A 21968-nucleotide genomic window follows, 5' to 3' on the forward strand; every position below is an offset into this window, starting at 1 on the left:
AGCATATAGGCATGTGTTCCTTTGCAAGAATGCCTTCATGCTGTACAGTCAGTGGTTCTGTAATTTGTTTTCTTCCCCTTACAATAAATCAAAAACCTCTTTCTACTTCATCAAACATTTGTCTGCATTGTTTCTCTTAATTGTGGACTGTTTCAAACAAACAGAAACATATATAAAACAGCCCTATACTGATTCGCCTGCTAGAGAGAGTGGGCATGATGGCCAGGCCAGGGGAAGACCCCCTGGGAAGGTGAAACTCTCTGGGACACAGACTGGCCTCAGCCTCCCTAAGCGTTGACAAGAGTCCTCTGGGGCAGCCGGGGGGCAAGGCCGGGGTGCGGCGGCCCTATCAGCAGGTACTGCAGGCGGCGCTGTGGACTTTCAGTACAAAGCAGTCAGAGGCATGGGTGGTCTATCTTCTCGCTTTTGAGCTCACTGCGCCTGTGTGCAGATCTCAGGAGCACTTCTGCAGACACTTCTGTGAGGCGGAACAGTGTCCTTCACGGAGCCAGGCAGCAGGACATGGAGGGGAGAAAAGGGTTCATCAGACAGTGATCAAGACAGCCAAGGGTGGGCGCGAGCCTAGGCCAGGCTCACCGGATATTCGGCTTTTTTTCCTTGGTTGTGCTGGCTCTTCTCTGCTGCACAGGCTCGCTCTGGTTGCGGTGAGCCGGGGCTTCTCTCCAGTTGTGGTGCTCTGGCTGCTCACTGTGGGGTTTCTCTTGTTTCAGAGCATGGGCTCTAGAGCACAGACTCAGAAGCTGTGGTGCACAGACTTTGTTGCTCCATGGCATGGGGAATCTTCTTGGACCAGGGATCGAACCCGTGTCCCCTGCAATGGCAGGCGGATTCCTAACCACTGGACCACCAGGGAAACCTCCAGGAGGCAGTCTAAAGAAACACAGCAGAGGAGGTATCTTTTCGGAGATCTTGAGTTCTATCCCATGGCTGACTTGAAGGATGCTTGACTGAGTGACAATTCAAAGTCGGAGATCCTTGCCCCGTGGCATCATGAGGACATACTGATGAGCCAGCTGAAGCCCTTCTGCATTCTGAGCCTTTCTGTGTAAAACCTGTTTTGTTCTTCATGGGCAGTTTTAAGCTTTTCGTCCCCAGAGTTCTGGAATTCTATACTGATAACTCCTCGACGTGGGTCTAATTTCATCCTTGGTGCCAGCTTTTGGGATGTTCATATCCTTTATTTTTTCAGAATTTTAAAGTTTTGGTTTCCTTCCCTCCAACTTCTCACTTCTCTTTCTTGAATCCCTGTTACTCAGAATCCTGGACTTCCTGGGCTGGTTTCTAACTTCCTTTCTTCTTCTCAGAATTTGCTTTTTTAAAAAAAAAAGAAAAAGGAAAAACTTTTGTGAAGTTTCTTCAACTTTCTCTTCCTGGCCCTCTATTGATTTTTTAATTTTTTTAAAAAATATTTATTTATTTATTTGTACCAGGTCTTTACTTGCAGCATGCAAACTCTTTAGTTGTGGCATATGGGATCTAGTTCCCTGACCAGGGATCGAACCTGGGTCCCCTGCACTGGGAGCATGGAGTCTTAGCCACTGGACCACCAGGGAAGTCCCTAAGTTTTTTACTTAATTTTTTTTTTTTTTTTGCATGTGGGATCTTAGTTAGCTGACCAGGGATCAAACCAGTGCCCCCTCCATTGGAAGCATGGAGCCTCAGGCAAGGGACCTCCAGGGAAATCCCTCTGTTGATTTTTTTAAAATTCTGCTGTCTTATTTGTTATTTCCAAGGCACTGTTTTTTTGCGTGTTTGTTTGTTTGTTTTCTGAATGTTCTTAAAAAAAAAAACAACTTCCTGTTTTTTTTTTCATTGACGCAATGGCTTCACTTACCTCTCAGTTATCAAGGGTAATTTTCTTAAAACAATTACTTTCTTCTCTCAAGATTGTCCTTGATTCCTATCAGAGATGCAGAAGAGATGTTCAGGTTAAGACATGAACAGAGGACACGCTGTGTTATTTTTTATTTTATACTGTTGCTATTATTTATTTTTGTTATTGTTGTTATTTTTTACTCTTTGCCACACTGCCCAGTTGCAGAATCTTAGGTTCAATCCCCACCAGGGACTGAGCATGGACCACAACAGTGAAAGCACCCAGCCCTAACCACGGGGCCACCGGGGAATTCCCACGTTGCCGTTGTCTTATTTATTTATTTTTCTGTATGTTAGAGGCTTTCCTCAGATGTTTGAGGATGTTTGGCTGGCTGCTCATGATTAGAAGAAAAAAGAAAATAAGTCTACACATGGTATATGTTGAATTAGCTTCACTGTGAGTTGAACTTGGCGGCTGTTCGGTAACTTCCTGGTCTGTCAGTATCCTCATTTATTTGTTAGATATTTGTTTGTTTATTTCTGGCTGTCAGGTCTCAGTTGCAGCCTGTGAGATCTTCTGTTGTGGCACGCAGGCTCAAGGGCAGCTTTCTTCAGAGAGTTACTTTCTTTTCTCATGACAGTCTCTGATTCCTATGCATTGTTGTTATTTTTTGTAGCTCTGCTCAGCTTGAAGAATCTTAGATTGTGGCAGCCAGGGATCCAACCATCATCCCCTGCATTGGAAGGCAGATTCTTAACCACTGTCACTAACCACCAGGGACATCCGCGTCAGTATCTTCAGGATTTTCCTCTTGGACTGGTCACAGTCTCCAAAGGCCCTCCAGCTCTTGCCTGGAGGGTAGGGGTCTGACTGAACAATTCTGGGAGCCCAGCTGGGGAGAGCATGGGCAGAATCTCTGCATTCAGCAGTCAGTATCCACTGTTCCGGGACAGTCCTCACATTTACCCCTGTCCCCTGCTTGCCCAGCCTTTAGCAGAGCTAAGAATTTGCCAGAATGAGGGAGAGGTAGAGACAGGAAAGATATCTAAAGATCTGTCCTCTTCAAAGACACCTTCAAATAGTTCTCTTTATTTCAGCCTTTTTAACCCTTAGATCTACAAGTGGCTACCGCTGCCAGTTCCTAAGCATTTGAGAATTCTGTTGTATGAATAAGGGCTGGTTCTCAGCTCTCAGCTGTCTGCAGTCTGCTAAATCAGGTAATACTGGGCATCCTGCTTTCTAGCTGGAAGAGATTCTGTTGCTAGGGCCCCCTTTCCTGTTCTCTCTGTTTTGTGTCCAGCCCCGGCTGATCCAGGGTATTCGAAGGGGAGACGGACGGCGTTGGCGACTATTTAAATATTCATCAAAGATATAAAGAGTAATAGAATGAGGATAGCTCAGTAGGAAAATTCAGTGGAGAAAAGAGGCTGAGTAGCTTGGTTTACGCAGGAGACCAATAAAACTTCAAGACAAGAAGTTTGCACCACTTACGTAGGCCGCAGGCGTCCTTCCGTTCTCCCGAAGGAGAGGAGACACTGAGGCCTCCCCGGTCGGATCTTAGAAGCCCAGGCATAATTAGTAAGCATGGCGGGTTCCGCGCTCCAGATGGAGACTCAGCCAGAGTGAGAGAGAGAGTGACATGGGGAGACCAGTATTTTGAGAAACTGATCCCAATTCTTTGTTTTCCAGAGTCTGTTTTTATACACTGAGATGTTATACAAAAGTCATGCGGGGACAGGAAAAGTCAGGTGCTTCACACAAATGTATACAGAGGTCTTAGGGGTGTTACATCATCTTCTGGCCAGGGGGGCCTGCTGACAATTTACGACCCTCTCCTTGTGACAGTGGTCAGTCAACCAGAACAATTTTTTCTCCAAGGGTGATTATTCTTAAAACAGACGCCACCCAAATAAAGTTACATTCCTATAGGGTGAGGGTGTAGTGGGTTTTAGTTAAGGAAAGAATTTACTTAGCCTAAGGTCTAATGTGATTTATATCAAAGGTTAATACTTATTTCTTCTATATATTCATTAATGTGTGTAAGGGCAGGGGATGTGGAGTCTTAGCAACAAACATTGGCTCAACAAATGAAAAACCCTTCACCAATACAATTTCTAATCAGCCCACTATACTTATACTAATGGTTTTCTAACTTTTCTAAGGAACCTGTTTTTAGAAGGTTTAAAGCACCTCGTGCCTCTCACGATTGGGAGGCTGTGAACAATCACATGTGGCCGGACAAGCCTGTCAGGCAGGCTAGAGAACCTTCAGAGGAGTTTGTAGGTTGAAACACTCCTATCACGCCCAGGAATTATTATTAACTGGAGCTCTAAGTTAACTCCTTCTCCGAAAGAGGTGGTGGGGGACAGCCCCCCGTAAAGTCAGAGGTGTAGGTGAGAGCACAAAGTAGTAAAGTAGGCAGGCTCTGGTTATGGGGGTAGATGCTCGAGAATTTCCAGGGGGACTCCTGAGGCTCCATCCCGCCTTTGCGAATGTCGAGCCTCCTTCCTCATGACCTTTGCCATGGGCGGAGTGCCTCACGCCAGCCCCCAACAGTTTATGTCTTTAAAAGATTCCTCTTTTGTGGGTTGATGGGCTTCTGGGGGCAGCATGTCCTCTGTTCATGTCTTAACCTGAACATCTCTTCCACATCTTTGAGGACACAGCATTGTATGGACTTACCATCATTAGCTAATCACCTCTAATTGGATATGCACCTCATTTCCATCTTTTCTGTGTCAAAAGCAAGGGGCCTGCACATGTCCTAAGAGCTATGTCTTTGCTCATCTGATTCTTTTCTCAGGACAAACCCACTTGGGAGATTTGATGATGTGAGTCCACCTAGATCTTTCTCAGTCTGAGATGTGTGTCTGTGTGTGTGTGTGTGTGTGTGTGTGTGTGTGTGTCCAGAGCTCCTTAGAGGCTGGCAGGGGAGGAAAGGGGTGTAGATACAGGTGAGTTCAGAATTAGATTCTCTCTAACCCAGTCTGGCACCACCACCCAGAAACCAGATAATCCCAATCTCCAGTCCTCCTTCTGTCACTAACCATCTGCCACTCAACCTTTGAGACTTTGTGTGAAAAGTGAAAGTGAAAGTCGCTCAGTTGTGTCCAACTCTGTGACCCCATGGACTGTAGCCTACCAGGTTCCTCTGTCTACGGAATTTTCCAGGCCAGAATACTGGAGGGGGTAGCCCTTGCATTCTCCTGAGGATCTTCCCAACTCAGGGATACAACATGTATAAATTGAGGATAAAAATAGCACCTATTTACCATAGCGTTCAGTTCAGTTCTTCAGTTGTGTCTGACTCTTTGCGACCCCATGGACTGCAGCACGCCAGGCCTCCCTGTCCATCAGTGACTCCCGGAGCTTATTCAAACTCATGTCCATTGAGTTGGTGATGCCATCCAACCATCTCATCCTCTATTAGCCTTTGCCCTGCTTCATTCATTCATAGCGTTACTGTGAGGAATTAAAACAGGCTAATATCTGAAAAATATCCAGGGCTCTGTCCAATGTAACAAATGTTTACTGAAAGCTTACACTGTGTCGGGCTGTAGGAATTATTAATATAAAAGAGAGCACAGCAGTGGGGTTAATCAAATACAATACATGGAAGTGTTTCAAGCACTTGTCCACCGCTAGGTTGACTATTGGAGAAAGCAATGGCACCCCACTCCAGTACTCTTGCCTGGAAAATCCATAGACAGAGGAGCCTGGTAGGCTGCAGTCCATGGGGTCGCGAAGAGTCGGGCACGACTGAGCGACTTCACTTTCACTTTTCATTTTCATGCATTGGAGAAGGAAATAGCAACCCACTCCAGTGTTCTTGCCTGGAGAATCCCAGGGGCGCGGAAGTCTGGTGGGCTGCAGTCTATGGGGTCGCAGAGAGTCAGACACGACTGAAGCGACTTAGCAGCAGCAGCAGGTTGACTATTACATTGCGTTACGTTGCTTAGTCCAAAAATGTTTGTGAGGGCTCAGGGTGCGGTGTGGTGTCTTCTTCTTTCCCGCGCAGGTTTAAATAAGCACGTGCCCCTCGGATCCCCAGAGCCCACTAGTTTCAGAGCCTGGGCGGGAATTGGTACCCGCGGAACCTTTCTCCCCGCGGGTGCCTCAGCCCGCCCGGCGGGAAATATATCAAGGACCGCGCCGCGCCTCCGGAAGTCGGGCCTCGGTCGCCCCGGAGACGCGCGAGAGGGCCGGGTTCCCTCACCATGAGTGTCCGGGTCGCGCGGGCCGCCCGGGCCTGGGCCCGAAGCGTGAGCGGCCGCCGCGGCTCCTCGAACTGCCCGCGGCCTCCGCCGGCTGCTGTGGACGTGGCGGCGCTGTTGCGAGATGCGACCGCGGCGGACGGAGGATCCCAGGACGCGCAGGCGGCGGCGGGACGGCGGGAGCCGGGCCAGTGCTCGGTGCTGCTCTTCCCCGGCCAGGGCAGCCAGGTAGTGGGCATGGGCCGCGGGCTGCTCCGCTACCCGCGCGTCCGCGAGCTTTACGACGCCGCCCGCCGCGTGCTCGGCTACGACCTGCTGGAGCTGAGCTTGCGCGGGCCGCAGGAGGCCCTGGACCGCACCGTGCACTGCCAGCCCGCCGTCTTCGTGGCTTCGCTGGCCGCCGTGGAGAAACTACATCACCTGCAGCCCGCGGTGAGTCCTGGGGCTCCCTCCTGTCGGGCTCGTGGCGTCCGACTTCGGTTTGGCAGGTCCTTCCTGAGGTCCCACCTGTGCCAGGCGCTGTTGTAGGCGCAGGAGATAAACTGGCGTGAGCAAACCGAGGATCGGTGCTGCGTTTTAGGGCAGGGAGATAGATCAGTTCAGTTCAGTCGCTCAGTTGTGTCGGAGTCTTTGCAACCCCATGGACTGCAGCACGCCAGGCCTCCCTGTCCATCAGCGACTCCCGGAGCTTACTCAAACTCATGTCCATCGCGTCGGTGATGCCATCCAACCAGTCTCATTCTGTCTGGTTTCCTCCCGCCTCAGTCTTTCCCAGCATCAGGGTCTTTTCCAATGAGTCAGTTCTTTTCATCAGGTGGCCAGAGCATTGGAGTTTCAGCTTCAGCATCAGTCCTTCCAATGAATATTCAGGGATGATTTCCTTTGGGATGGACTGGTTGGATCTCCTTGCAGGGAGATAGATAACAGAGAATAAAATATACTGTGAAAATTGCCTGGTGTGTGAAGGGAGTGAAGGGCCAGGTTTCGATTGTAAGTGATCCTTAATCATTTAATGTATTACTAAACGGTTTTAGAAGGATGAACCTTCGTTCATGAAGGGTCGTTGAGAAGATGATGAAAATATCCCTTCACTTGAAGTTGTGGGATGATTTAATACCAAAACATGTTAAGACAGAACTTTACCCCATTTCATCCTCACCGCAACCTTGTGAGGTCGGTAGCATTATTTTATGGATGGGGAAAGAGGACGGCAGAGATAGTAATTAGCTTAAGGGGTCCTGTGAAGTCGTGATAATAGCATTCATCCAGTGTTTATCCTGGGCCAGGTCTGTGCTGAGTGATTTAGAGGCCTTATCTCCATGTAATTATCTCTTAGCAACCCTGTGGGAGTAGGTCGAGCTCTGCCCATTTCACAGATGAGATAACTGAGGCAAGGAGGTTAGGGGACTCTCCCAGGCTAAGCATCAAGTCCTGCTCTCTGTGACTCTGAAGGGCATGTGCTTACCTTCTGTACTCGGTGCCCTCTGTCTCCATCGGCCTGAGAGGCAGAAGCAGGAGAATCCAGAGCCCTGGGTTGGAGTCACAGCGTAACCACGGAGTCCAGTGGCAGGGTTTGACCTCCCCTGCCAGGGAAGTTCTGCATCGGTAACGGGCTGGTCAGAGATGGTCGAGACCACTTCAGTGTGTCTCCTCTAGCTGGAGCACCAGGCCAGCAGCACCCGGCTCACTGAGCCACTGAACACTGTCAGCTCGCGAGTGCAGAGCCCCAGACTGAACTCCCCTGAGAACTTGGCCTCATGTTCTTCTGCATCTGTCCCTGCAGGTTATTGAGAACTGTGTTGCTGCTGCTGGATTCAGTGTGGGAGAATTTGCAGCCCTAGTGTTTGCTGGGGCCATGGAATTTTCTGAAGGTACCCGGGAAGGGCATTGATTTTATGCATGGGGTGTTGTCTTGCTGGGCCCACTGAGGACAAGGGGCACCGCCAGAAACAATTCTGGACCTACTCAGGGGTTAGAGAAGGGGGCACATGGGTGGGGATGACAGTGGGACCTGAGGACCAGACTTCACCTGATTTGAAGCTTGAAGGATTTATCAGGGAATTTCTTTCTCCTCGTAGTCTTGTGAAAGCGCCTTGCTTCTGTCTGTCCCACTGTTCGTGTGCATTCTTAGTCCAGTCATGTACCTCCAGTGCCTGTCATGTGGTAGACGCTCAGTAGATACTCATTAAGTGAAAGAGAATAAATCAGTGTTTGATCTCGAGATCAGTTTCATTTCTTAAGGTTTTTGTGTGTAAACAGGTAAACATTTTGCTTACAGTTAAGTACAAAGGACTTGAATAGACATGTCTCTAAAGATCTACAAAGAACCAATGAGTACACGACAAGATGTGCGACATCACAGTCATCACATTACAGTCATTCAGTTCAGTTCAGTTGCTCAGTCGTGTCCGACTCTTTGCGACCCCATGGACTGCAGCACGCCAGGTTTCCCTGTTCATCATGAACTCCCCGAGCTCATGTCCATTGAGTCAGTGATGCTATCCAACCATCTCATCCTCTGTTGTCCCCTTCTCCTGCTTTCAGTCTTTCCCAGCATCAGGGTCTTTTCAAATGAGTCAGTTCTTTGCATCAGGTGGCCAAAGGATTGGAGTTTCAGCTTTAACATCAGTCCTTCCAATGAACACCCAGGACTGATCTCCTTTAGGATGGACTGGTTGGATCTCCTTGCTGTCCAAGGGACTCTCAAGAGTCTTCTCCAACACCACAGTTCAAAAGCATCAATTCTTCTGCGCTCATTTTTCTTTATAGTCCAACTCTCATATCCATATATGACTACTGGAAAAACCATAGCCTTGACTAGACAGACCTTTGTTGGCAAATAGTGTCTCTGCTTTTTAATATGCTGTCTAGGTTGGTCATCGCTTTTCTTCCAAGGAGCAAGCGTCTTTTAATTTCATGGCTACAGTCATCATCTTCAGTGATTTTCGAGCCCAAAAAAATAAAGTCTGACACTGTTTCCATTGTTTCCCTATCTGTTTGCCATGAAGTGTTGGGACCAGATGCCATGATCTTAGTTTTCTGAATGTTGAGTTTTAAGCCAACTTTTTCACTCTCCTTCACTTTTCATCAAGAGGCTCTTTAGTTCTTTTTCACTTTCTGCCATAAGTGTGGTGTCATATGCATAACTGAGGTTATTGCTATTTCTTCCAGAAATCTTGATTCCAGCTTTTACTTCATCCAGCTTGGCATTTTGCATGATGTACTCTGCATATAAGTTAAAGAAGCAAGGGGACAATATAAGCCTTGACATACTCCTTTCCCAATTTGGAACCAGTCTGTTGTTCAGTGTCCAGTTCTAACTGTTGCTGCTTGACCTGCATACAGATTTCTCAGGAGGCGGGGCAGGTGGTCTGGTATTCCCATTTCTTTAAGAATTTTGCACAGTTTGTTGGAAAGACTAGAGATCCCTTCAGGAAAATTAGAGATACCAAGGGAACATTTTATGCAAAGATGGGCACAATAAAGGACAGAAATGGTATGGATCTAACAGAAGCAGAAGATACTAAGAAAGGGTGGCAAGAATACACAGAAGAACTATACAGAAAAAATCATCGTGACCCAGATAATCATGATGGTGTGATCACTCATCTAGAGCCTGGAATGTTGAGGTCAAGTGGCCCTTAGGAAGCATCACTATGAACAAAGCTAGTGGAGGTGATGGAATTCCAGCTGAGCTATTTCAACTCCTGAAAGATGATGCTGTGAAAGTGCTGCACTCAATATGCCAGCAAATTTGGAAGACTCAGCAGTGGCCACAGGACTGGAAAAGGTCAGTTTTCACTCCAATCCCAAAGAAAGGCAATGCCAAAGAATGCTCAAACTACTGCACAATTGCACTCATCTCACATGCTAGTAAAGTAATGCTTAAAATTCTTCATGCCAGGCTTCAACAGTACATGAACCATGAACTTCCAGATGCTCAAGCTGGACTTAGAAAAGGCAGAGGAACCAGACATCAAATTGCCAGCATCCGTTGGATCATTGAAAGAGCGAGAGAGTTCCAGAAAAACAACTACTTCTGTTTTATTAACTATACCAAAGCCTTTGACTGTGTGGATCACCACAAACTGTGGAAAATTCTTAAAGAGATGGGAATACCAGACCACCAACCATTAGGGAAATACAAATCAAAAGCACAGTGAGGTACCACTTCATGCCCACCAGGATGGCTTTAATTTAAAACACAAGAGGAAAATAGTAAGTGTTGGCAAGTATGTAGGAACCTCACTGCTGCTGCTGCTGCTAAGTCACGTCAGTCGTGTCCGACTCTGTGTGACCCCGTAGATGGAAGCCCACCAGGCTCCCCCGTCCCTGAGATTCTCCAGGCAGGAACACTGGAGTGGGTGCCGTTTCCTTCTCCACACCCTGATGAAAGATAAAGCGGCGCCGCCGTTGTGGAAACAGTTTGGTGGGTCCTCAGGTTAAACATGGAGTTGCCGTGTGACCCAGTCGCCCTGCTCACAGGCCTGTACCTAAGAGAGGAAAGCACATGTCCACACTGGAACACTTGCACACAGATGTGTGCAACAGCGGTGTTCACATTCATTTCCAAAAGGTAGAAATGATCCAAAGGTCCATAATCAGATGAGTGGATAAACAAATTGTGGTAGCTCGACCCAGTGGATTATTATTCAGCCATAAAAATAAATAAAATACTGACGTGGCAGCATGGATGAACATCAGAAACATGCTAGGTGACAGAAGCCAGACACGAAGCTCACTTATTTTTCTGTGAAATGTCCGGAATACGTACACTCATAGAGACAGCTGATTAGAGGTTACTGGGGGTGGAGGGAGGGAGAAATGGAGAGTGATTGCTCTAGGTTTGGGGTGTTTTGTGGGCTTGTGGGCTGATGGAAAGGGTTTTTTTGGCCGTGCCAGGTCTTTGTTGCTGCCCGCAGGCTTCTCCCCAGGTATGGCAAGCAGGGGCTTCTCTCTAGATGGGGCGCACAGGCGTCTCACGGGGCAGAGCACCGGCTCTAGAGCGCGGGCTCAGTAGTCATTGCGTACAAGTCTAGCTGCCTGACAGCAAGTGGAATCTTCCCAGACCAGGGGTTGAACCTGTGTCCCAGCGTTTGCTGGTGGATTCTTAACCACTAGACCAGCAGGAAAGTCCTATACATTCTGAATACAACAAATATCGCTGCGTTTATGCACTTAAAACTCGTTATATTTTATGTGAATTTCACCTCTTTTTTTAAAAAGCATTATAGAAAGAAATCCTGGTCAAGAAAGTGAAAAAATTTCTCATATTTCTACATCCTAATAAAGATATTTTATAGAAATATAGTTTAACGTATACATAATTTGCAGAATTATTGACGTGTTTTTTCGGTTGACAATTTGCCGTCGTTATTTAATGCCTGCTCGGGAGGGTCTCCACATTGCTGTGTGCTCTCTCCTGCCTCCTAACACAGGCTCTTAACGTGTTTGCTCCATAGTTCTGCTCGTGTAAGGGGCTGAAACCCCAGCACAGACGGACTCGGTGCTAGGTGAAGGGAGGTGTGTTGAGAGAAAGGGCGCAGGGTTTGTTCCTCTGACCCTGTCGTCCCGTCAAACCTGGACTCGTCCCTTACCTGCTTCTTGGTCTGGTCATCTCCTCCCCGCCAGGGAGCAGGCCCAGGGCCAGGGCGATGCTGTCCAGTAGCCTGAATCCAGCCCAGTCTTTTTTCTTCACGTTTTACTGACGTATAGTGAACTTACAACGTCGTGTCCATTTCTGCTCCTGAGTGAAGTGATTCCGTTACACATATGTACCTTTGCATCTTCATCTACATTATGGCTTATCACAGGATATTGAGTATATATCCTCGTGCATAATAGTTGGCGTCTGCTAATCCCAAACACCCAATCACCTGCTCCCCCACCTCTCCTCCCCCTTGGCAACCACAAGTAGTCTGCTGTGTATCTGAGTCCGTACCTGAGGCATGTTATTGGTGTTGGGGGTTTTTTTAGTTGTTGTTTTCATATTTTATTTATTTTTGGCTGCGTCGGCTCTTTGTTACAGCGCGTGGCCTTCTCTCTAGTTGTGGCTTAGTCGCCCCTCGGCATGTGGAATCCTAGTTCCCCTACCAGGGCTCAGACCCGCGTCCCCGGCACTGGAAGGCGAGTGCCTATCCACTGGGTCAGCAGAGAAGGCCCCCGTGTCGTACTTGAGGTTCCACGTGTAACTGGTATCGTATGGTATCTGTCTGCCTGACTCACTTCACTTGGCGTGATAATCTCTAGGTCCGTCCGTGCCGCTGCAGATGGCTTTGTGTTCACTGTTTTTCATGGCTGAGTGGTATTCCCTCGTATATATGCGCACGCCTTCTTGACCCACTCCCTTGTGGACACTGAGACTGTCTCCGTGTCCTGGCTGTTGTGAACCGTGTTCAGTCCGTTCTTGCGTCACGACCACGGCAGCTGCCTCCCGGGCACACAGCCCCGTCCTCCCACTTCACACTGGCGCCGCACTGAACTGGGAGCCCTGCTCTCCAGCTCATCTGTCTTGCCAGCATCCAGCTCTCCAGTGAAGGCAGTCATGCTTGATTTACAACAATTATGTTATTAAAATTCAGATGCTTGTTTGTACATCATTCCAGGCATCTAGAGGTTCTTAATTATTTTCCTTGCTCAGCACCGTTTCTCTGAAATAATTTGTAGTTCTCAAGTTTTCACACAGTTCAGGCAGGCTATAATTATTATCTTCATTGTACTAGCTAAAAATTTGACCTGGAAGGAGGTCATGACTTCCCTTAAGTGATGCAGCTCAAAGTCTCTTCCTTTCCACTCTGTGCCAGGGTTTCTCAACAGCACTATTACGTTTTGGACCAGGTGATTCTTACTTGGGGGCTGTTCATTGTAGGCTGTTGAGTAGCATCCCTGGCTTGTGCCCACCAGATGCCAGTAGCACCCGCCACCCCCCTGGTGATCAAAAGCTGTTTCCAGATACCGCCCTGGGGGTAAAATCACCCTGGTTAAGAATCCCCATCCTGCACCAGCCAGCTCTAAGGCAGGAAGCTCCGTGGGCTCATTGTCCTGTGCCAGGGACTGTGCCTTGCTCTCTGATGACTGGGGACCATCTCTGTGCAGTTCGGATCCCTAGAGCGGCAGCGTGTGGACTGGTGATGGATACCAGTACCAGTGTCTCCAGTGTTTGTGGAATTTGTGCCTTGTTTCTCAGCTCTGGGCTTCCCTTCTCGATCATGTGCCCTGATTTTTCCAAATGCACTTCTCTCCGCATAGGTCTGTATGCAGTGAAAATTCGAGCTGAGGCCATGCAGGAAGCCTCGGAAGCCGTGCCCAGTGGCATGTTGTCCGTCCTCGGCCAGCATCAGTCCAAGTTCACCGTCGCCTGTCTGGAAGCCCAGGAACACTGCAAGACTCGGGGCATAGAGAACCCCGTGTGCGAGGTGTCCAACTACCTCTTTCCTGACTGCAGGGTGATCTCAGGACACCTGGAGGTTGGTGTTGGCGGGAGCAGCCTTCCTAGAACCCAGTCCAGTGCAGAAGGTGGGACTGACTGCACACCTGGGAGCCCACCGAGCCTAACAGGTGCTCTGCTCAGCCCTGGTCTTGGGAAGTGTTTGAGGGCCAGCGTGTCTGTGGTGGGGCGAGCACTCCAGAGGGAGGCTGGGTACTGTCCCCACTCCGCCACGTGCTCCCATGATGAGGGACGACGGGACCCCGGGCAAATCCCCAGCCCACGTGGAAGGTAAAGGGGCTGAACCAGGTCATCTCCAGGGCCTCCCTGTGATACGCTCTGGCCTCCTCGCGGCCTCCCGTCCCCTCGCTTCCTCAGAGGAGCAGCTGCCTCCTGCTGGGTTGCTCTACTTTTCCTGAGGTGTCTGTTTTTGCACACTTTCCTCTGTCCATCCTCCAATCACTGCCAACATCCTTTCTCGGGCAGAGGACACACAGAGGGATCAGCCAGGGTTCCTGCCGTCAAAGGAAGGCAGCTGTGAACAGAAGACTCCAGGTTTCGGGACACCGTAGGGGTCAGGCTGGCTACCAGATGGGCCGAGGCGGCGGCCCAGGAGGCACTGCACAGAGGATGGGGTTGCCAAGAGCAGGGGCGCCCCAGGCCGAGAGGCGCCCCGAGCAGTAGGGGCGGCTCTGTGCTGTGTGCCTGGCTGGGGCCTGAGGGGTGCAGAAGTCAGGCCGGTGGTGCCCCGTCCTCGCTCAGCCATCCAGTCCTCGCAGTCAGTCCTGTGCTCTGAGCAGGGCGGCTCAGCTGCAGGAAGCTGAGGCAGAGCGCCCGTGATGGTGGAGGCGGGAGGAGGGCTCACATCCGTTCTCCTCTCGACCGCCCTGGGCTCCTCCCCTCGGTAAGGCCTTGCCGGTCGGTGTACAGGGGTCCTTCTATATCTCCTCTGAACCGGGGAGAGCCAGCGGGTTCCTCCTGGGGCCGTTCTGAGATGACGGGAAGACCAGCTGCAGTGGCCCCAAGCTCATCACGGAGCTGGCTGTTCATTCCCATGGGTAGCCTTGGAAGAAAGCCCGGCATGGGCCAGGAGGGGCAGGCGTTTCCCTCTCGGGCTCCCAGACAGGTGGGCGGGCATCAGTCCAGGTGGCGACTTCCGGACTCCCCAGGTTCAGCCTTTTGGTGCTGCGGGAAGTGCTGTGGCAAAGAGCTCAGGTGTGGGCAGGTCACCCGGGCAGCGGAGCCCTTCCCAAGGTGGATGTGGAACAGCTTGTCCTCTGCTAGAGCCGGGCCTGGGCTGAGCACCAGCCACAGGACCCTCTGGACCCTGGGACTGTGGCCTTGACTCCTGCTACAACTCAAGTGGGGTGAGTCCAGAGACTTCCCCTGGAAAGGCTTAGACCCAGCAGTGATGCAGGAAGTGCCACTGAGTAGCTGTCTCCAGAGGCCGGTGATCAGACAGCTGCAGGCGAGGGGGGAAGGGCTTGGGCTGTGCAGTCCAAGAGGCCTCTGTGGGGAGGCACCGAAGGCACGTCCCTCAGGGTGGTGGAGACAGACGGAGAGTGGTCTTGGGAGCTCCAGGGCAGGCCGGCCTCTGCTGCAGTGAGGGCCAGACCCCGCCGTGCCGCCCACACGCGTGGGCCACCCTCCGTGATGGCTCGCTGTGCCAGGCTCTGCTCCACGTGGCTTTGCTCCAGGGCTCAGACAGCTAAGTGACCTTGGTGTGGAATAGACAGGCTCAGGGCACAGGCTGGTGACCTCTGATGAGCCAGAGGCTGCACTCCTGCAGGGCAGGGCCCTCGGAGCGGGCCGGACGAGCACCATCCAACTGAAAACATTAACTATTAACCCCTCCGACCCTCTGGGGGCACAGAGAGCTGCCCTGCTATATTTTTTCATGTTACCAACCCCTGGGCTTGGTAAGAAGGCGGTGGCTGCTAACCCTTCTGTAGAGCTTGTATACCAGGTGTAGTTCTTGTCATAGTCCTGAGATAACTACTGTTGTTATCCCCTTTCTTACAGTTGAGGAAACTGAGGCAGAGAGAAGTAAAGCAAAATTTCCCAAGGTCACTCAGCTACTGTGACTTTCCTTGAGTCTTCAGGAGCAGCTGGCCCAGCTTCTGAGCAGGCCATGGGTGGCATCAGGTTGGAGGGACACAGCAGACGGGTTAGTGCCTAGGAAGCCCTTTGCTAGATCCCAGGGAAGGGCTGTCAGGGTTGTAGGCCTTGGGCTGTGTCCTGAGGGCACAGGATATCTTAAGAATATACACCATTTCAAAGAGATTTGCCAAGTATGTTGTGGTGCTGAGTCTGGGCCTGTTAGTCCCAGAGGCCCCTCTGGACGGAGGAGCCTTCAGGGTGTGGCTTCGGGCTGCAGGGAAGGAGAGCTTTGGTCTTCTGTAGAGAAACACCAAATGAGAGCTTTCAGACCCTGGATTGTGAGATGAGACTTGGAGCCTCCTGAATTGTCATCTTGAAGTTTACTGAGTAACAAGGAAACAAGCTTAAACAGTTACGAGGAGTAGCAGGATTAGATAGCGCTTTTTCGTGTATCAGATCCCTTCATAACTCCTGTCTGGTCACTTCCCAGCAGTCTTATGAAGTAGATGAAATTGTGCTCATTTCACGGATGGAATAAAAGAAATTCAAGGACTTGCCTGGGGCCACCGAGCTGGGTGATGGAGCTGGGACAGGACCGCGTTTCCTGGCCTTGGCTCTCTTTCAGGCATAGGGTGGTCACCTGCCGAGGTGGGGCGTGCGAATGGCCAGAAGGGCTTCCGGGACACCGACTTTGCAACTGTGCGGGGTGAAATGTAGAGAGACGCATATTCTCTACGGAGGACTGACGGCATCAGTCAGAGGTGACCCCCCTCGCTGTGTGTTTCTTCCCCTGAGATTCGCTGGCTTAAACCTCCTTTTTTTCTTCCAGGCTCTGCAGTTTCTCCAGAAGAATTCCTCTAAGTATCACTTCAGACGCACCAAGATGTTGCCGGTTAGCGGTGGGTTCCACACCCGCCTCATGGAGCCGGCCGTGGAGCCCCTGGTGCAAGTGTTAAAGGCGATTGATGTCAAGAAGCCCCTGGTGTCCGTGCACTCGAACGTCGATGGGAACAGATACATGCATCCCAAACACATCCAGAAGCTGCTGGCGCAGCAGGTGGTCTCGCCAGTGAAGTGGGAGCAGACGATGCACGCCATATACGAGAGGAGGAAGGGCACCGCGTTCCCCCAGACGTTCGAGGTGGGGCCTGGGAAGCAGCTGGGCGCCATCCTGAGGAGCTGTAACCTGCAGGCCTGGAGGTCCTACAGCCACGTGGAGGTGCTGGAGGCCGGCGAGGACCCAGAGGAGCCCCTGTAGGGCCTCCCGCGGGCCCTGGTGTGGACGGGCCACGGCCGAGGAGGACTCGGGCTCCGGGGGGCTGAGCCCAGCCTGGCCTTCCTGTCAGGCCGCTGCCTCCGCATGAGCAGAAGGGTAGTGTGCTTTGAATGCCCTGTGGAAAGCACTAGAAACGAGTGTTTCTTCACATGCCGATGTCCGTCTCTCCCCAGCATGTCTGAGTGCTGGGGAGCTGCAGCTGTGCTGATCCTGTGAAGACCTGTGGGTTCCACCCCCGCCTCCTGGGCAGCTCACGTCGCCTCCCCAGGGCTCAGGTGGCTGCTCCGTAGGCAGGAGTGTTCTGAGGCCCCAGAAAGCCTGGCCTGCTGCCGTGTGGGCGCCGTGGGCCATGGCTTGAGGCCAGCGCCAAACTCACTCTGCTGGCCCAGCCTCCTCTGGATACGATGCAGCCAAAACCTTAGCTCCTTTGCCCCTGAATCCAAAGGGCTTTAGGACCCAGCGGGCTTTGGCAGCCATTCGGTCCCCATCACTCAGCAGTTGGGAGATGGTGCCCCGTATGTTTACTTACCCAACAGAAAGCATCGAGTGCCTACTGTATGCCAGGGAGCAAGTGGCCTCTGCCTTGGTGGGGAAAAAGGCCCTTTAGCAAGGCAGGAGCACGTGGGGAGGGCGGCCCTGCGTCCTCCCCCACTCCCGTGTCACCCCTTCTGACCACAGTCACTGAGTGCCTGCTGTGTGCCCAGGGCCGAGTCCAGCTCGGGCCGCCCACTGAGCTTATCCTCAACCTGCACCACACCAGAGCATGGCACAGGGCCCCGCTCCTAATTCAGTATTAAATGTGATCAGTTCTCACCTTCTGGGGTGGTTTTTTCATTACACAGTGATACTGGGAAAATCTCACTGGGGATGAAGTGTCTGAGCTCGTCTTTAAACTTCACCATCTTGTAGGCCTATGTCAAACCCTGGGTAGGGTGTCTCTTTTTAAGTAATTGAAGTCTAGTTAATCTACGTTGAATTAATTTCTGGTGTACAGCAAAGTGATTCAGTTACATACGTTAATATATACATCCTTTTTCGTATTCCTCTCCATACGGTTTAACCGCAGGATCACTGAGCATTGCTCCTTGTGCTGCACAGTATGGTCTTGTGGTTCATCTGTTTCACGTGTAGTACTTTGTATCTGCGAACCCCAGGCTCCGAAGGGTCTCTCATTTTTAGTTCTGTTTCTCAACTAGAGTGCCGTTGGCCTTTGAGCAGAACCAGTCTTCACTGTGTGGGACAGTCGCGTGCTCGTGGGCCGCTGTCCTGGCCCCTAGCGATTCCACGGCAGTCGCATTTCTGGGGATTGTGCCTCCAGACACGCCCACCTGTATCCTCAGCCCACAGCCCTCCCACGGCTGAGAATCCCTGTCGCAGACCCTCGTTTCACTGGGGCCTAGGTTTGCATGCTCTTTGGAGCACGATGAAGAACTATTTCTTCAAACTTTGTTTTATTCAGTTCAGTCCGGCCGCTCAGTCGTGTCCGACTCTTTGCGACCCCATGGACTGCAGCACAACAGGCCTCCCTGTCCATCACCAACTCCAGGAGTTTACTCAAACTCATGCCCATTGAGTCAGTGACGCCATCCAACCATCTCATCCTCTGTCCCCTTCTCCTCCTGCCTTCAATTTTTGCCAGCATCAGGGTCTTTTCCAAAGAATCAGTTCTTCATATCAGGTGACCAAAGGATTGGAGTTTCAGCTTCAGCATCAGTCCTTCCAATGAATATTCGGGACTGATTTCCCTTAGGATGGACTGGTTGGATCTCCTTTGTTTGGTTAGAGAATTTCGAATCTTCACAAAGTACTTTGTTAAGTTTGTGTTTTATGTATTTTATTTTTGGCTGTGCTGGGTCTTCCTGCTGCCCAGGCTTTCTCTAGTTGCGGTGTGCGGGCTTCTCACTGCGGGGGTTTCTCTCGTTGGGGAGCTCAGGCTCTAAGATACAGGGCGTGGGCTCAGGAGTTGGGGCACGTGGGATCTTCCTGGAGCAGAGATGGAACCCATCTCCTGCACTGGCAGGCAGATTCTTTCCCACTGAGCCCCCAGGGAAGCCCTCGTTACTTTGTAAACAATTGCTGAGTCTGCTGGAACCCCCTTGGCTGACAGCTTTCAGTAACAGGCAGCCTGGGCGACCATGCTGTCTCCACAGTCCAGTCCAGGCGCAGGCATCTGGCTGTGCCTCGGGCAGCTCTGAGGAACACAGCCCCACAGGTGGGTGGTGGAGGGTGGGCCATCCAGGCTGCAGGCCTCACTGCTCCTCTGGGCGCAACTGTCTGTCTCAGGGGCCGCCCAGTAGGAGTCATGTGGCCAGTGGGTGACCACGTCACCCCTGCCCTCTGCCTGACAGGGACAAGCCTCTGGCTCTCCCTTTTGGACACTGGAGAATCATTTCTGGTGTTGCTGTGGACACAAGATTGAGACCGGTTTCAGCTCCTCTGCTTCTGTGGAAACTGCCATGTGGAGCAGCCAGAGCAGGTTTCACTCTGGATGTCAGTCTGATTGGATTGGAGGATCCTGGGGTGATAGAAGTCTGGGCCACCTCTGTCAAGTCCCCTGCCTCCGGGCCCATTTCCCCCATCACAGGCGCAGTGGGCTGGGCTCCACCTCTACTCCAGGAGCCCTAGGTTGGGGGTGGGTGGGCCCTCTCCCTGCCCACCCCCCCAACCTCCAATTGAATCCTGCAGAGATGGCAGATTGTGCGGGGAGCTACAGGAGTTGTTCTGGGGTGAGGGCCCAGGACCACGGTGGGTCCTGCATCCTGTTTCTCGGCAGGACCTTGGCCAGCTCCTGCCCCCATGGGGACGATGCCAGCACTGTCCTTGGTCTGAGGGCTCTCGCTCACCCTGAGGTGGGACTCACACCTGCCACCACCTCTCTGGACCCCACGTCAGTGGAGAAGCTTGGAGTGCTTCTCTTTCCAGCCACCTGACTCCCCGGATCTGCCTGGGAAGGGGCACCATGCCCTCGGTGGTCTGCGTGTGCACTGTGTGTGCAGCGGTGCCCTGGGGCCTGCCAGAGACCTGCCGCAGGAGATGGGGGGTGGGAGGTGTTGTGTGGAAATTCCCGAGGAGTCATGTGGCCAGTGGGTGACCACATGTCACCCCTGCCCTCTGCCTGACTGGGACAAGCCTCTGGCTCTCCCTTTTGGACACTGGAGAGTCATCTCTGATGTTGCTGTGGACTCAAGATTGAGACCGGTTTCAGCTCTGGCATGGGGAGCAGCCAGAACGGATTTCACTCTAGATCCCAATCTGACTGGATTGGAGGATCCTGGGGTGATGGAAGTCTGGGCCACCTCGGTCAAGTCCCCTGCCTCTGAGCCTCAGTTTCCCCCATCAGGGGGGCTTGTCCAGGTGGACGGGAGTGACGTGCTGGCCCTCCACAGCTGGATCTGCATCAGCTCAGAAGGTCAAGTGCCACGTGGGAGCTAGAGCTGCGGCAGGCACGCCTGGGCTGGTGTGAACCAGGAGACACAGTGGGGCCGACGCTGGCCCGTCTGCCTCCGCGCCCCGACCTGTCCCCGCCCCAGGGCCTTTGTACTGCAGTCCAGCTCCCCCAGCCCCTCCTTGGAGAGGACGCGTCTCACCCTCTGCAGGCCCCGGCGTTTTCTCAGTCCCCTGGTGCCCTCAGCACACACCGGACAATACTCTTAGCTGATGGATGTGCTTCTTTTTCTTCCGTAAAGAGACTGTGAAATCTGAGCCAGGGACCCGTGCCTTCTTTACATCCCCAGAACCTACACCAGCGGTTGATGTAGTACAGTGGGGGCTCCTGGTGCCACGGGTGGAAAGTGTTGCAAACCCCAGGACAGGATGACCCTGGCAAACGGTATCCCTGAATTCGCGCAGAGAAAAGTCACACCCCATCTAGCATCAGCCACATCCAGAGGCTCCATACGATGTTTCCGGCTCCTCTCTCCTCTGAGGAGCCCCAAACTCCTTGGAAAGCCATGGGCATCCACATGGGTTACACAGCTGGATGGGCAGTTTGTCCTGAGAGCTCAAGATGGAGCAAGCCAGGAGGACTTCCTGGAAGAAGCACCTCTGGATTTGGCCGTGCCACATCCTTAGCCATTCTACAGTGGGTCCCTGGGCCTTGGAGTCAGTAGATCACACAGGTTGAGCCCTCTGGTCACTCCCGGGTCTACAAGCTTGGTGGGAATTTGGTACCAGTCTGAGATGGAGAGTGAGCTCTCCAGACAAAGCCAGCTGCACAGATGGGGCATCCCAGCCATTGCCTGGGAACTGGGAGATTCTGGGCTCCACTCCCCAGGCCCACCATGAGGTTCTCGGGGCCTGACATGGTGACACCTCACAGGAAAGGGAGTGAAGTCAGGCCTCAAAGCCGTGGAGGGCCAGACCCTGGGGAGCTGCAGCATAAGGCCTGGGGGCGTGGCGGTCCCTTCAGTCATGAGGGTTGGAAGGTGTGCAGGGGTGTGGGCAGAATGGAGAGGGCAGGGTCTGACCAGCCTGCTGGAAGGCAGGGGGTAGCTGCACCTGCTGGGTCAGCTCCAGGGCGGAGTGGGGGTCAGCAAAGACTCACCATCCCTGAGTCCTGGCGGGGGTGGAGGATGAGACTGCAAAAGATGCTGAGGGCCGGGGAATGGAACGGGGGTGGGGAAGCTGGAAGGTGGCTCACCCCAGCCCAGGGCTGGCACGAGGTGGTGTGGAGAGACAGTACCAGAGGAAAGAGGGCCCCCTCTCAGGGTTTAGAAGCTGCCCTGGGTCAGGTCTGGGGTGGGCTGAGCCCGCAGGGTGGGAGCCTGGCTTCCTGCCCCGGTGCCCCTGCCCAGCAGCTTCTCTGCACCCCGTGGACATGACGATCCCCAGCAGGTAGCCCTGGATGAGCGGACACAAGGAGGGCAGATGGCCCAATTGTAAGAGGCACTGACAGCCCAGAGGAAGGTATCCCGAACAGCAGGCTTCAAGCACTGAGACGTGATGAGGGAGTGATCCAGCTCGTGCAGGCCAAACAGCACGCCAGCCGTGGAAGGTGCAGGAAGGAGCTGGGAGCCGGGTGGGGCCGCAGGTGCCCTGGTGACCCGGGCACGCCCTGCCTTCCCCACACCCCTCCGGCAGGATGCAGCCCACCGACCCCCAGAGAGGACCAGAGAC

General features: G+C 52.4%; 1 protein-coding gene across 1 annotated transcript; it reads left to right on the top strand.

Annotated features, from left to right (window-relative positions):
- The first annotated feature begins 6007 nt into the window (after positions 1–6007).
- On the top strand, positions 6008–17671 carry MCAT (malonyl-CoA-acyl carrier protein transacylase). The gene is made up of 4 exons (XM_027540574.1): positions 6008–6483; positions 7835–7922; positions 13300–13517; positions 16407–17671. Exons 1-4 carry the CDS (start codon positions 6055–6057, stop codon positions 16833–16835), a joined length of 1164 nt encoding a protein of 387 aa, XP_027396375.1. The 5' UTR covers positions 6008–6054; the 3' UTR covers positions 16836–17671.
- The last annotated feature ends 4297 nt before the right edge of the window (positions 17672–21968 follow it).

The sequence above is a fragment of the Bos indicus x Bos taurus genome, chromosome 5 (genome assembly GCF_003369695.1).
Source record: "Bos indicus x Bos taurus breed Angus x Brahman F1 hybrid chromosome 5, Bos_hybrid_MaternalHap_v2.0, whole genome shotgun sequence".
NCBI classification, from domain to species: Eukaryota; Metazoa; Chordata; class Mammalia; order Artiodactyla; family Bovidae; genus Bos; species Bos indicus x Bos taurus.

Bases quoted from the DNA above. Each gene is read 5' to 3' on its own strand.
- MCAT (XM_027540574.1), top strand. From the start codon at position 6,055: ATGAGTGTCCGGGTCGCGCGGGCCGCCCGGGCCTGGGCCCGAAGCGTG. The intron at 6,484-7,834 runs GTGAGTCCTGGG...CTGTCCCTGCAG, and splicing joins TACATCACCTGCAGCCCGCG to GTTATTGAGAACTGTGTTGC. The intron at 7,923-13,299 runs GTACCCGGGAAG...CTCTCCGCATAG, and splicing joins GGCCATGGAATTTTCTGAAG to GTCTGTATGCAGTGAAAATT.